The following is a 13,083-nucleotide window of genomic DNA, read 5'->3' as shown; positions in this document are numbered from 1 at the left end:
GGACTTAAGACACTACCCCGAGGAACTCCTGCAGTGATGTCCTGGAACCGAGATGATTGACCTCCAACAACCACAACCATCTTCCTTTGTGCTAGGTATGACTCCAACCAGCAGAGAGTTCCCCCCCAACCCCCCCAATTCCCATTGACTCCAGTTTTGCTAGGGCGCATTGATGCCACACTCGGTCAAATGTGCTTTGATATCAAGGGCAGTCACTCTCACCTCACCAATGCACCAACTAATCGGTCCTTCATAATTCCTTGCAATACTTGGGTAGGGGGGGGGAACCATCATGCTATTAAACACGTGTTCATTTGTGCCAGGTTGGGAGACGCATAGGCAGGTAGACCTCCAAAATGGCAGCGCCAACATTAAATCAGTGATACACGCTGATTGGTGACAAGATTTGTCTGCTCTGCACTCTGCCAGCAGTCACCAGGTGTGCATGCATGGACCCCTTACAAATGTGGCATCCGGGGCACTTTCCACCGGAAATGCTCATTATTGTGGACACCACTCCTCATAGTTTAACAGGCGTTATGGTGCCCAAAAATCTAACACTACAGAGCCCAATTTCAAGACCCCCACCCCCTCTGCATTCTTTCTTGTTCTTCAAAAATGTTTACCTAGACTTTCATAAAAACATTGAGATTAAACATTGTATCTAAAACATGTTTTGTTTCCAGAAACAATATTGTCATTGAAATTCTATTCAAGCTTGAAATATGCTGTTAAATGTGCTTGGGGCTTACTATTTGCACATGAAACCGTATGCCACCCAACAGCTACAGTAACACAAGTTCTTACACAAGTAATTCACTTTCCATTTTTTTGCAATGCTTCGTTGCAACCCAAGGAATTACATTTAATTATGCAATGATTCTGGAAATTCAAAGCAAACACTGTTTTCTGTTCAAATAACAAGGAGCTTTATTTTAGATTTATACTTTTAATTGATTTTTGTTTAGGTGCCATAGGTTACGTCACAGGCACAGTTTTTTTTTAAACCTACCTCTACCCTAAGCCCTAAAAAGATTGGGACAATTATTTGTTAGCAGCATCCATGCTGCTTCAGATGACAAAAAAGTATTATAAAATTCAAATATAAAATGTTACCACTGTACCTCTTGCTCTGTTTCCAGGTATGAGGAACACTGCAGACAATCGAACTTAACATCAGTGCAGTTACAAAGGAGAATAAAACCAAATAAATTAGGCCTTCCACGCCATCATAGCACAGTCCTGTCAGAGCCTGCACATAATCCTGCAGAAAATAAGGGAGAAACAAGACATGGAAATACAGAAGGAACATCATGAGCCAGAGTTGCCACACTTGATTTCTGTCTGGTGCCCGCTCTTGTCAAGTATTCATGTGATCACAGGGAGAGGACATGACCACCAAGGTCTGTTAGGTTCTCCCAAACACTAAACTGACCTCCACAAACACTCATGCATGAATAGCCACTTGGATGAGATACTGGAGTGTGTCGAGGCTCTGAGAAAAATACTTAAAAGAATGCATTACCACCCTCAGGAGAAGCAGCAAGAAAGCCAGAAGGTAAACACCGACAGCAGTTTAAAAAAAAAATACAGTACAAATTCAGTTATACCCTTACCAATTAATGCATATCCAGTTATCCGCGGAATATTTTCAAGCATCAGAGTTGAGACAGATAGGATAGAGAAAATGGCAAAGTCTGGGTTCTAATGTTCTCCTCACTTCCTCAAAAGTCAGTTAAGAGTTTCAACTATTGTAGATAAAATTGGAAAGGAATACTATAAATCACTGCTAAATGTCCAAGCCTTGAAAAAGCTGTCAATTTTCCCAATCTTTGTAACGTCCTTTAACTTCACAGTCCCACGGGAACTCCACATCCCTTCAAGTCTCTTGTGCATACCTGACTTTCAGCACATCATCATTTATGGCTATACCTCCAGCTATCCAGACACCAAGTTCTGGAATTTCCACTTGAAGCTTCTCTCTCTTCCTTTAAGACACTCCTTAAAACCTCTTTGACCAAACTTTTGATCGCCTGCCCTAATGTCTCAATTTGTCGATTTTTTGCCTGCGCAAAAACTACGCATGGTAGTTAACTACAATTTCAGGGAAGTTCTCATTTTATTTCAGGTATAATTGTTTGTATTAAAGGAAACTTCAACTATCCAAAAATAATTAGAGTATTTTGTTCATGTAAATTCCACGCTGCACTTCCATTTTGTACAATTCTTTAAAAACGCTTCAAAAATGGACCACTTTTCTTCCAAAATTCACTTTTTGTGTGAGTGCCTAGAAGAAACTGCAGGCGTCTGTGGTGATAATGTGCACCTGTACTACTTTTTGTTCTTGTGCTATCAGTTTGAAGAGGTATATTTAGTTTGCAGGTGAGCACTAATAGTGCAGTGGGTGGAATGCAGCAGGTAATGGGTGTTATTTCCACACATGTATGAATGTACGAAAATGATGAGCAGGAGAAAACTAACTGGCCTATCAATCCTGCTCTACACACATGCTGGCTGGTAGATCATGACAAGACACTTCCTATCAGTCCATCTCTCCAAATGTAGTTTGCTGAGAGAGGCAAAAGCGATAAACCCAGTGCCAATGAGAGAAAATACTTTTCCAACCCCCTCAGGTGATCAAAACCTATCCGTGCAATCACATGACCATGTGTTAATCAGTGAATCATTTGTCTTCATTGGTCTAAAATAAGTTACATCGACTGTGGATTCTACCAAATGTGCAATTTAAGAAGTTCACCGTAGTCTATCATCTACCATTAAAAGAAGCTCCACATCATATTTTAGTTATTATATGTTTCATTAAAACATAATGACTGTGAAGTTGAGATGTCATGAGAAAGACCAACAGTATTGTCAATGAAAACAAACAGCATTACAAATATTGCACTGGATTGGTTTGTTGCTTGCCAGCGGGTTCATTAATTTTTATACTACTCTACAGCTATAATTAGATCAACTGGGCCTGGAGCCTGTTACAAGACTGCCTTCAAATCTCAAAAATTGACACAGACATCACATATGGAGTGAAAAAATGACTAACTATGACTTTACAAGGCATAAATAGCAATTATATATTTTGTGAACCCAATACATTGTTTCTCTTTGTAGTTTCACACCACTTGAACACTGACCATGTGAAGACTACGGCAATCAACCAGAGCTGTCAGCTGCTGCAGGGTGGTCTCTGTTGAGTTCAGTACTACTTGGGTCCGGTCCAGATATTCCTATTACCAATACAAGCAAACAGTGATCATTTCATAGGACATTATCACAATACATTGTACATTTACAACACTCATGAGTTTCAGTTTATGAGGAGGAGGCCGTTAAAACTGGCGAGAGGTCGATGTGAATAGATAGCTCAATATTGCTGGACCAGCATCAATCACAATGTGGTCATAGTTACAGATTTCACTGCATCCAACGCAATTCCAACTACAAAATCTAATTTCTGCAATATTTCTATTTTTCCCATTGCTAAATGAAATATACATGAGTAAAAATTAGTCAAACCAACATGGCTAATTCATTCTGGCTCCCTTCTAACTTGATTCCCTGTAGTTAGTTAAATGCACATAATGGAATGAGATAAATCAAACAATAAATGTCAATCTCAACCAGGATCCAAAAAAAAAATCATGTAGTGTGTACCTTGCTAACTACTTCCTATTTCGTTTACCACGATATAAATCAAAATAAATGTAAAATATCTGGGTTTGGAAATTATTTAACATGGGCAAAATGTATACCCTAGCCTAAAGTTTCTGTTCTAGAAAAAAATTCATAAAAATTAGGGGAACTCGAATGCAGCCACCAGAGAAGTAGCTGAACATACTGCGGTTTCTGGGGTCAGGCTAATTATTAAACATGATGAGTTTATGATGTTATGATCATGAATTCATAGAATCGCACAGAACAGGAGGCCAGTGCTAACTTTTGAAAGACCTATCCCATTAGTACCACTCTTTTCCCACTGCCTGCCCATTTCCTCTTCACAGCTATATCTAATTTCCCATTATAAGTTACTGCTGAGTCTGTTTCCACAAGCTTTTAGAACAGCACATTTAAGATTGTAACAACTCACCACTCAAAACACATTCTTAGCTCCCCTCTGGTATTTTTTGCCAATTACCTTAAATCTTCACCCTCTGGCTGCTGACCCACCCCCCCTCAGTGGAAGCTGTTTCTCCTTTTTTTATTTAAAGCCTTCATGATTTTGAACACCTCTATTAAATCTCCCCTTAACTTTTTCTTGCCTCAAAAGAAAAATTCCAGCTTCTCCAGTCTCTCCACACAGCTGAAGTCCCTTAATCCTAGTCAAATTCTAGCAAATTTCCTTTGTACCCTCACTAAGGTCTTGACATTCTTCCTAAAGTGTGATGCCTGAAATTGGAGAAAATTCTCAACCTGAGGCTAAATCAGCAATTTATGAAGATTTAGAATAACTTCCTTGCTTTTATCTGCTTTGCTACTATTTATAAAGCCAAGGATCTCAAAAATTTTGATAGTTTTATCAACTTTTTCACCACCTTCAAAGACTGTTCCTGCACCTGTCTTAAAATTAACCATTTAGCTTATATTGCCTCGCCACATTCCTACTCTCAAAATGCATCACTTCATACTTGGCTGCATTAAATTCCATCAATCTATGCCCTTCTGAAGTCTGCTACAATCCTCCTTACTATCTTTCCAAGCTTTGCATCATTTGCAAACTTCAGAAAACTGTGCTCCCTATACCCAAGTCCAGGTTAATCTATATCCAAAAGAGTGGTGGCCCAAATAGTCACGCATAGGGGCACCATTTTATAGTTCCCAGCAGTCTGAAACAACCAATTACTACTGCTCTCTGCCTTATGTCTCTAAGCCAATTTCATTTACATGCTGCCAATGCTCCTTTAATCCCATGGGCTTCAATTTTGAAAACATGTTTGTTATGTGGCAATTTATTAGAAGCTTGCCACTGAAGTGCAAATAGTGTGGAAATGTGCACAGCCTTAACAAGACAACAAAACAAAAAGGCTTTTGCTGCAGAACCACAGTTTATTTGCTGTGAAGTAAGCCTCTGAGGTCAGCAAAGCAGGTTGAGAGTTTCCCCTTTATAAAAGAAGCTATGGAAGTTCTTCTCACTGAAGCCCAGCAGACAAAAGAGATACACTTAGCAAAGAATGGCACTGGCTTACAGCACAACAGTAGTGAAATGTTGTGGCCATGATATTCAGTACCAACAGCAACGCTGCACACAATGCAACTCAGTGCAAGAAACAGTTCTGGCAAGAGGAGTCAGCACACCGTTCAAGAAAGCATGGTACTAAGGAGGTTCCAGTTTACATGATTTTCCCTTAGAGAATATTGTGAAGTACTTAGATTAACAGTCGCTGGGGACAGACTGCTGGGAACTGTAAAATGGTGTCCCTATGGGTGACTTCTTGGGCCACCGCCCTTTGGGCAGAGATTAACCGGGGTTTGAGTATAGGGGGTACAGTTCTTTGAAGTTTGCAGATGACAGAAATTTTTTCCAGAACAGAAACTTTAGGTTAGGGTATACAGATGAACACACCTTCAAGGTTTATAACCATCTTTTTATATCAGCTGATAAGAGTGGGTATTACAGAGAGTAACCACTTAGTAAAGGACCTGATCATCAATGTCCAGGAAACCTTTCAGTGCCTTTAAAACTCAGTCTTCCCTTAGACATTCTCCTTCACAACCTTACGTATATTTATTCCAATAAAAGCTCAACACGATATGCTGATTGCACACACCCATCATCACCAACATTAGGATCTCAATCCTTACTACTGTGCTTTCCTGCATTTCACAGAAACTAAACTTTATTTACAGAGTTCATATTGTTTAAGAATACAGACCACCAGAGAGATGGCAACATCCATTCAATTACCAACTCAGATTGGGAAGAATATACAGGTAAACTAGGTTTTTCAGGCAGGCTTTACACTGCTATTGTTACATATACAGTGCTGTCTATATAAATATGTCTCCGTAGAGCAGAAAAGTTTACTGGGAGATTTCATAGGGGTGTTCAAAATCTTCAAGGATTTTTATGGAGTAAAAAAGGAGACATTCTTTCCAGTGGCAGGAGGTTCATAGCAAGAGGACAGATTAATAGTAATTGGCAAAAGGACCAGAGGCAATTTGAGGGGGGAAAAAATGAGTGAGTTATGATGATCTGGAACATACTGCCTGAAAGGATAATGGAAGTAGATTTGACAGCAACTTTCAAAAACGAATTGTATAAACATTTGAAAAGGAAAACTTTGCTGAGCTATAGGAAAGAGCAGACAAGTGGAACTAATTGGATAGCTCTTTCAAAGAGCTGTCATAGGCATGATGGGCCAAATGGCCTCCTTCTGTGCTACATTGTTCTATGCCTCTATGATTCAATAAAAAGCATGTACTGCACAATGGCGCAGTCAATCCATTAGGCAGCTGTAATGGTTTATGCATCTAAGAGCTGCATAAAGTACAAAACGCAACTTTAAACAAGAGACAAATTATTCAAAAGATAACATACACCAGAAATAATCCTTGCCATCATTCAATTCACGAAAGTGAGGGCTAATTGAGAAGTTAGTATTTCCCTCATTACTACTCAGTTTTCACAGATAATTACAATTTCAATCTTATGCCACATTGCTAATTGCCCAAATCTTCTTTGGAAACTGGGGAAACTATGTGGAAAATCCAAGCGGGAAGAAAATGTATCTCTTTCATGCTATTACTTACACGAGAGGATGGGAATTCGCGTACAGCTGATTTTAGGAGGTCCGATATGTGATCCTGTATCTCCACCAGGGCTTTATGACTGCTAGAGAGTTTCTGAAGGGTAAAAAAAGGCAAAAGAATTAAAAGGTGCATCATTGATATCCCCCCACCTCAGTATTTGCATTTTTACAATATACACAAAAAGTCAGGGAATGCTCATCACACCAGTCCTATCCAACATGGTGTAACCCACATACAGCATCCATCTCATTCCAAACATACACGGTAGTCAATCTTCAAGAAAAGACAAAAAATGCTTAGGCCATTTAGAAAAGAAAACTCAATGAATTTCCTCTCTGAGCTCCAAAGGCAATAAAGTAAACTTAGTGAGTGATACACTAATCCCCATTAACTCACCAGCTTTCTATAGTGTGAGATGTCTGCCCTTCATAGGCACTTGCCTGGCTGTCTTTTGATTTTCTACAGCAAATCCCCTGTAAGAGCAGCCATTTCCAAAGCTAGACAACTCTCTGGAAAAAAAGCACTTCCTAGCATCAAACCTAACATGCTTTTTAGCTTGTGACAATGCATCAAGTCATCCCTTGGCTATCTAGCTTAAACAGCTTACTGGGTTTTGAGAATGTTCTATCCTGGCCAGGATTAGGCTGGCTAAACCAAAATCAGGACTCAATGTCAAATGTTGCTAGAGTTAATGAGGTTTTCATTGTTGTCCCTGGCAATTTTAACTGGAGGCACTAACCCGGGCTACTGATCGTAAGAAGCCACATCATTTACGCTACAGCTTCACCTCTGCCATTGCTGTGCCTGATTAGAGACCACCTTTTACACAATGTGTGTGACCTTAGGAGCAATGTGAGAATAATTTTGATGACACCACGCTGAATGGTGTTCCAGGTTAATAACACTATCATGACACCGAACCACCTCACCGAAATCCTCATTCATATCTTTGTTGCCTCTAGACTTGACTATTCCAACACACTCCTGGCGGGCCTCCCAGATTCTATCCACTTGAGGTTATCCAAAACTCAACGCAAGTAGCAACACAGGCAGCAAAATCCCATTCATCTCTGTGCTCACTGACCTACATTTTCTCCCTGGTCAAGCAACACCTCAGTTTTAAAATTCTCATTCTTGCTTTCAAATCCCTCCACGGCCTCGCCGCTCCCTATCCTCATAATCTCCAGCCCCACAACCCTCTGAGATATTTGCACTCATCTAATCCTGACCTCATGAGCATCCCCTTAATTCTCTTTAGCCAGAGTTTATAAATGCTGCTTTCCTTCAAAGCTTTCATCTATGTTTCAGTCTAAAAGCAAAAATTTTTAACATCCAATCCAGTTGCATAAATACAGCTTAAAACTAAGGCTGCTTTTATATTTAGCCTGGGTCTAACTGCACTGTTTTTACATTCGTCTTGAAATGCAGTTGGTCCTTCTAGAAACAGCCACTCCACAATTGCAGACTGGCCGTGATAATTTAGTCAGTATGCATGCACAGAACAATTATGTCATACAGTCACTAGAAAGAATAGCGGTGGACGTGCGTAATGTCATCATTACATCATCAAGATACACTGGTGCTGTTGAAGCAACATTTTTGCTAGCTGCAGAATGACTCGTAACAATCTGGAATATATCATGCAACACAAGAGGTGGTGACTTGGTGCATTGTGTCTGTGGTAATTCTTTGAAATTCTTTTCAATTTGTCCAACTTCTCTGCTCTATCCCCACAGCCCTGCAAATTTATCCTTTTCAGGCTTATGTTCAATTCTCTTTTGAAAGTTACTATTGAGATTGCTTCCACCATCCTTTCAGTTAGTGCCTTACAGAATGCAAGAACTTGCTGTTCAGAAATAATTCCTATCGCCTCCCCTTAGATCTGTGCGCTATGGTTACTGAGCCTCTTGCCAATGGAAACAACTTCTCACGGAAAAAAAGGTCCAATAAAACAAAACACAGCCACCAGTTTAAAACCTCTGGAGTTTTACGTTCATCTTGCCACTGGCTGCTAGACACCCAGGGTGCAGGAATTGGCAGCTTTAAACAAGTTGGATTGATTCCAGGACAATGATACTTAGCTTTACACCACTCCCGTTCATCCCCACTTTCCTTCTCACTGTTCAGAAATTTTACAATCATAGACACATTTGGTTAATTTCTTATATTCTATGCATTTTGTTTAATGGTGCAATGGTGTTATGTTCACAAAAAAAAAATGCATATCTCCCTGACTAATTTTAGTGACATGCACTGTAGGAAAACTAATTCTAAAATGAAGAAGAGGCTCTGAAGAGCCATACGCACTCGAAACGTTAACTCAGTTTTTCTTTCCACAGCTGCTGTTAGACCTGCTGAGTTTTTCCAGCATTTTCTGTAATTCGAACATATTTTCTCCTTGCACTTGATTACATGTACTCTGTTTTGTTGCCTTTTTTCCTATTTATTACTGTTTAATATTTAACATTTCCCTTCACTATATTTCAAATTATTTCTTCCTCATTTTAATTCCTTTCTGAGCCCATTTCAAACTCCCGTCCGAATTCCAGCAGTTACTTTTGCCATGTTCCAGCCTTGCTCTTACTACTGTCACCAGTAGTCTACAATGCTGGAGAAACTCACCAAAGCAGGCTACTGCCATTAGTGCTGTGACAACACAACAGCTAACACCGTTCCCTAATGTTACTGCACAACTTTTAAATATGGGAGGTTGTTTTTTTCCCCCCCAAAAGGGCAGATTTTGAAATTAAGGAATCACTAAAATGGTTTCATAGCTAAACTTCAATGTAAAGAAAACTTATTTGAAGCTGTGACCAATGAGCTGGCAAAGATTGCTTCAGTGATGAGCATTTTGAATGTACACTACATTAGAATCAAAGTTACCTCCACAACTCCTGAGGAGTTAATGATCGTGTAAGTGTAGAATCTGAATATTTGTAACAAAAAAATTAATGTTCCTTCTAACACTCTAATCACTTCTATTGGAGTACCCAGAAATACTGAATCTGGATCTGCATGTACCGGTTTTAAAAATTACTCCCCAACAATCAAAAAAACAAGCTTTCAATGACAATAAAAACAGAAAATGCTGGAAAAACTCAGCAGGTCTGGCAGCATCTGTGGAGAGAGAAACAGGGTTAATGTTTTGAGTCCGTATGGCTCTTCTTCAAAGCTTATTTAAGCTTTCGATTACTTTGACTCAGCCAGGCCTTGGGAAGCAGTGAGAAACTATCATTAAACTCAGTGCCTCTAAGTAATCAGCTCCCCTCCAACTCAAAGAAAGGTCTTCGCTAAGAATCATTCTTGCATCAAAAATAAAAACCACCATGGCACCAACATAGCATGTTCCAGTTGCATTAACAAAATTAATGTTTTTCCAAGTTTCCAAATCTTGTAACCTCAGGGCTGTCTATCACAATCTGTGTTCACTTACTGCTAGTCAATGTAATCAGCCACATTCAACTCTCTCGCCTGAACTTTAGACGTTTATGCTGTTTCATTGTCAATTGCCATTAATGTCATATTTTTCATGATTCTGTAAATTGGCCAAAACATACTGTAAAAATAATGGTAAGCAAAACGGCACTCACCATTATTTATGCACACATCAGACAGTTAAAAGCAAAAATCTGGTAGCTGCTGTCCAAGATGCCCCACTCATCCTTAGACTGTTAAAACAGCATCTCATTCCCTGGCTTCCCATTGAATGGAGTTATGTTGTTGTACATCATAAATATGGACTAAACATGCCACAGAAAATTAGGACTTCTCCATTTCACTCAAAATAACCACTTTAATGGTGTGATATGACTTAATTACTATAAAGAAACTTCTCTGGAACTGAAAGTTAACATTTAGATATTCTATAAGTATATCAACGGGAAGAGGATAACCAGGGAAAGAGTAGGGCCAAAAGGGACCAAGGGGGAAATCTATGGGTGGAGCCAGAGGACATCGTTAGAGTGTTGAATGAATACTTCACATCCATCTTCACCCAAGAGAATGAGCATGAAGGTATCGAACTCGGGAAGAGAGACTGCGAGGTTCTTAAGCAAATTGATATAGGGAGTGACAAGGTATTGGAGGTGTTGGCAGGCTTAAAAGTGGACAAATCTCCAGGTCCGGATGATTTGTGCCCCAGATTGCTGAGGGAGGCAAGGGGGGAGATCGCAGGGACTCTGACCCAAATTTTTAATTCCTCTCTGGCCACGGGGGAGGTGTCAGAGGACTGGAGAACAGCTAATGTTGTTCCGCTATTTAAGAAGGGTTGTAGAGATAAGCCAAGGAGTCTCACGTCAGTGGTAGGGAAACTATTGGAGAAAATTCTGAAGGAGAGAATCTATCTCCACTTGGAGGGGCAAGGTTTGATCAGGGATAGTCAGCATGGCTTTGTCAGAGGGAGGTCATGCCTGACAAATTTGACTGAATTTTTTGAGGATGTGGCCAGGTGTGTAGATGAGGGTAGTGCAGTTGATGTAGTCTATATGGATTTCAGCAAAGCCTTTGACAAGGTCCCACATGGGAGACTTATAAAGAAGGCAAAAGCACATGGGATACAGGGTAATTTGATAAGGAGGATTAAAAATTGGCTTAGTTGTAGGAGACAGAGGGTGATGATAGAAGGATGCTTTAGTGACTGGAAGCCAGTGTCCAGTGGCGTACCACAGGGATCTGTGCTGGGTCCCCTATTATTCTTCATTTATATAAATGACATAGATGACTATGTGGGGGGTAGGATTAGTAAGTTTGCGGATGGCACAAAGATTGGCCGGGTGGTTAACAGTGAGGTTGAGTGTCTTGGGCTACAGGAAGATATAGACGGGATGGTCAAACGGGCAGATTAGTGGCAGATGGAATTTAACCCTGAAAAGTGTGAGGTGATACACTTTGGAAGGAGTAATTTGACAAGGAAGTATTCAATGAATGGCATGGCACTAGGAAGTTCTGAGGAACAAAGGGGCCTTGGCGTGTGTGTCCATTGATCTCTGAAGGCGGAGGGGCATGTTAGTGGGGTGGTGAAAAAGGCATATGGGACACTTGCCTTTATCAATCGAGGCATAGATTACAAAAGTAGGGAGATCATGTTGGAGTTGTATAGAACCTTGGTGAGGCCACAGCTGGAGTAGTGTGTGCAGTTCTGGTCGCCACATTATAGGAAGGATGTGATTTCACTGGAGGGGGTGCAGAGGCGATTCACCAGGATGTTGCCTGGGATGAAACATTTAAGCTATGAAGAGAGGTTGGATAGACTTGGGTTGTTTTCGTTGGAGCAGAGAAGACTGAGGGGCGACCTGATCGAGGTGTACAAGATTACGAGGGGCATGGACAGGGTGGATAGGAAGCAGCTGTTCTCCTTAGTTGAAGGGTCAGTCACAAGGGGACATAAGTTCAAGGTGAGGGGCAGGAGGTTTAGAGGGGATGTGAGGAAAACCTTTTTTACCCAGTGGGTGGTGACGGTCTGGAATGCGCTGCCTAGGAGGGTGGTAGAGGCGGGTTGCCTCACATCCTTTAAAAAGTACCTAGATGAGCACTTGGCACGTCATAACATTCAAGGCTATGGGCCAAGTGCTGGTAAAAGGGATTAGGTAGGTAGGTCAGGTGTTTCTCACATGTCGGTGCAGACTCGATTGGCTGAAGGGCCTCTTCTGCACTTGTGATTCAGTGATTTAGCAGCCAGTCCTTCAGCTTTTTGTTCAGATATTTTAAAAGAAAATTCCATCTCCTCTTTCCCTCATTTTATTTCACTTTCTGTACCTGATGTGACAATGAATTCATTATCAATTACACATCCTGGTTTAGATTTTGCACTGTTCATTAACAATTCTTCAATCTGATTGGTTTTCTTGTCCTGTTTACACAGGTCCTGAAGAGGACATTGTGCTGTTACAGCAGTTCCCGTGACAGTAGCTTTCAGGGCAGACTTGTAACAATTAAAACAGGCATGGGCAAGTCTAACAAGCAGCAGATAGCATTTGCTCGCTGGCTCCAGTAGATTCTGGCCCAATTTGCTCCGGCTGTATGAACAAATGCTTGTTCTTCCAAGTTACCAAATGTTACAGCCTCAGGGCTGTGAATCACAGACAATCTGTGTTTAATTACTGCTACAGAGTCAATGTAACCAGCTATATTTAACTCTCTTTTTCTAAACTTTAGTCCTTGATGTTTTTTCAATCCTGGTATAATCACTACAATAGTCATTAAAACAGACTTGCACACAAATTCTCTAATTTTTTTTTAGGAATTATTCTTTATTTTAATTCAGTAGAGAAGTTCGAACAAATATCCACAGTAAAATATAAACCAAAGAGAAGTTCAGCA

The 13,083-nt window shown here is 40.4% G+C and overlaps 1 protein-coding gene across 3 annotated transcripts in view; it reads right to left on the bottom strand.

Annotated features, from left to right (window-relative positions):
- ttyh3a (tweety family member 3a) overlaps positions 1-13,083 on the bottom strand; it is a 181,337-nt gene that overhangs the window by 34,804 nt on the left and 133,450 nt on the right. For all 3 annotated transcript variants that reach the window (XM_078558683.1, XM_078558682.1, XM_078558685.1), the window contains exons 9-11: positions 6,766-6,858; positions 3,153-3,245; positions 1,125-1,264 (exon numbers count right to left, since the gene is read on the bottom strand). In XM_078558683.1, the coding sequence (XP_078414809.1) occupies positions 1,125-1,264; positions 3,153-3,245; positions 6,766-6,858 (326 nt within the window). The remainder of the gene's footprint in view (positions 1-1,124; positions 1,265-3,152; positions 3,246-6,765; positions 6,859-13,083) is intronic.

Source organism: Cetorhinus maximus, chromosome 15, assembly GCF_964194155.1.
Source record: "Cetorhinus maximus chromosome 15, sCetMax3.hap1.1, whole genome shotgun sequence".
Classification (NCBI taxonomy): domain Eukaryota; kingdom Metazoa; phylum Chordata; class Chondrichthyes; order Lamniformes; family Cetorhinidae; genus Cetorhinus; species Cetorhinus maximus.
Note: the sequence above shows the minus strand (reverse complement) of the source record. Positions and strands in the feature narration are given on the sequence as shown.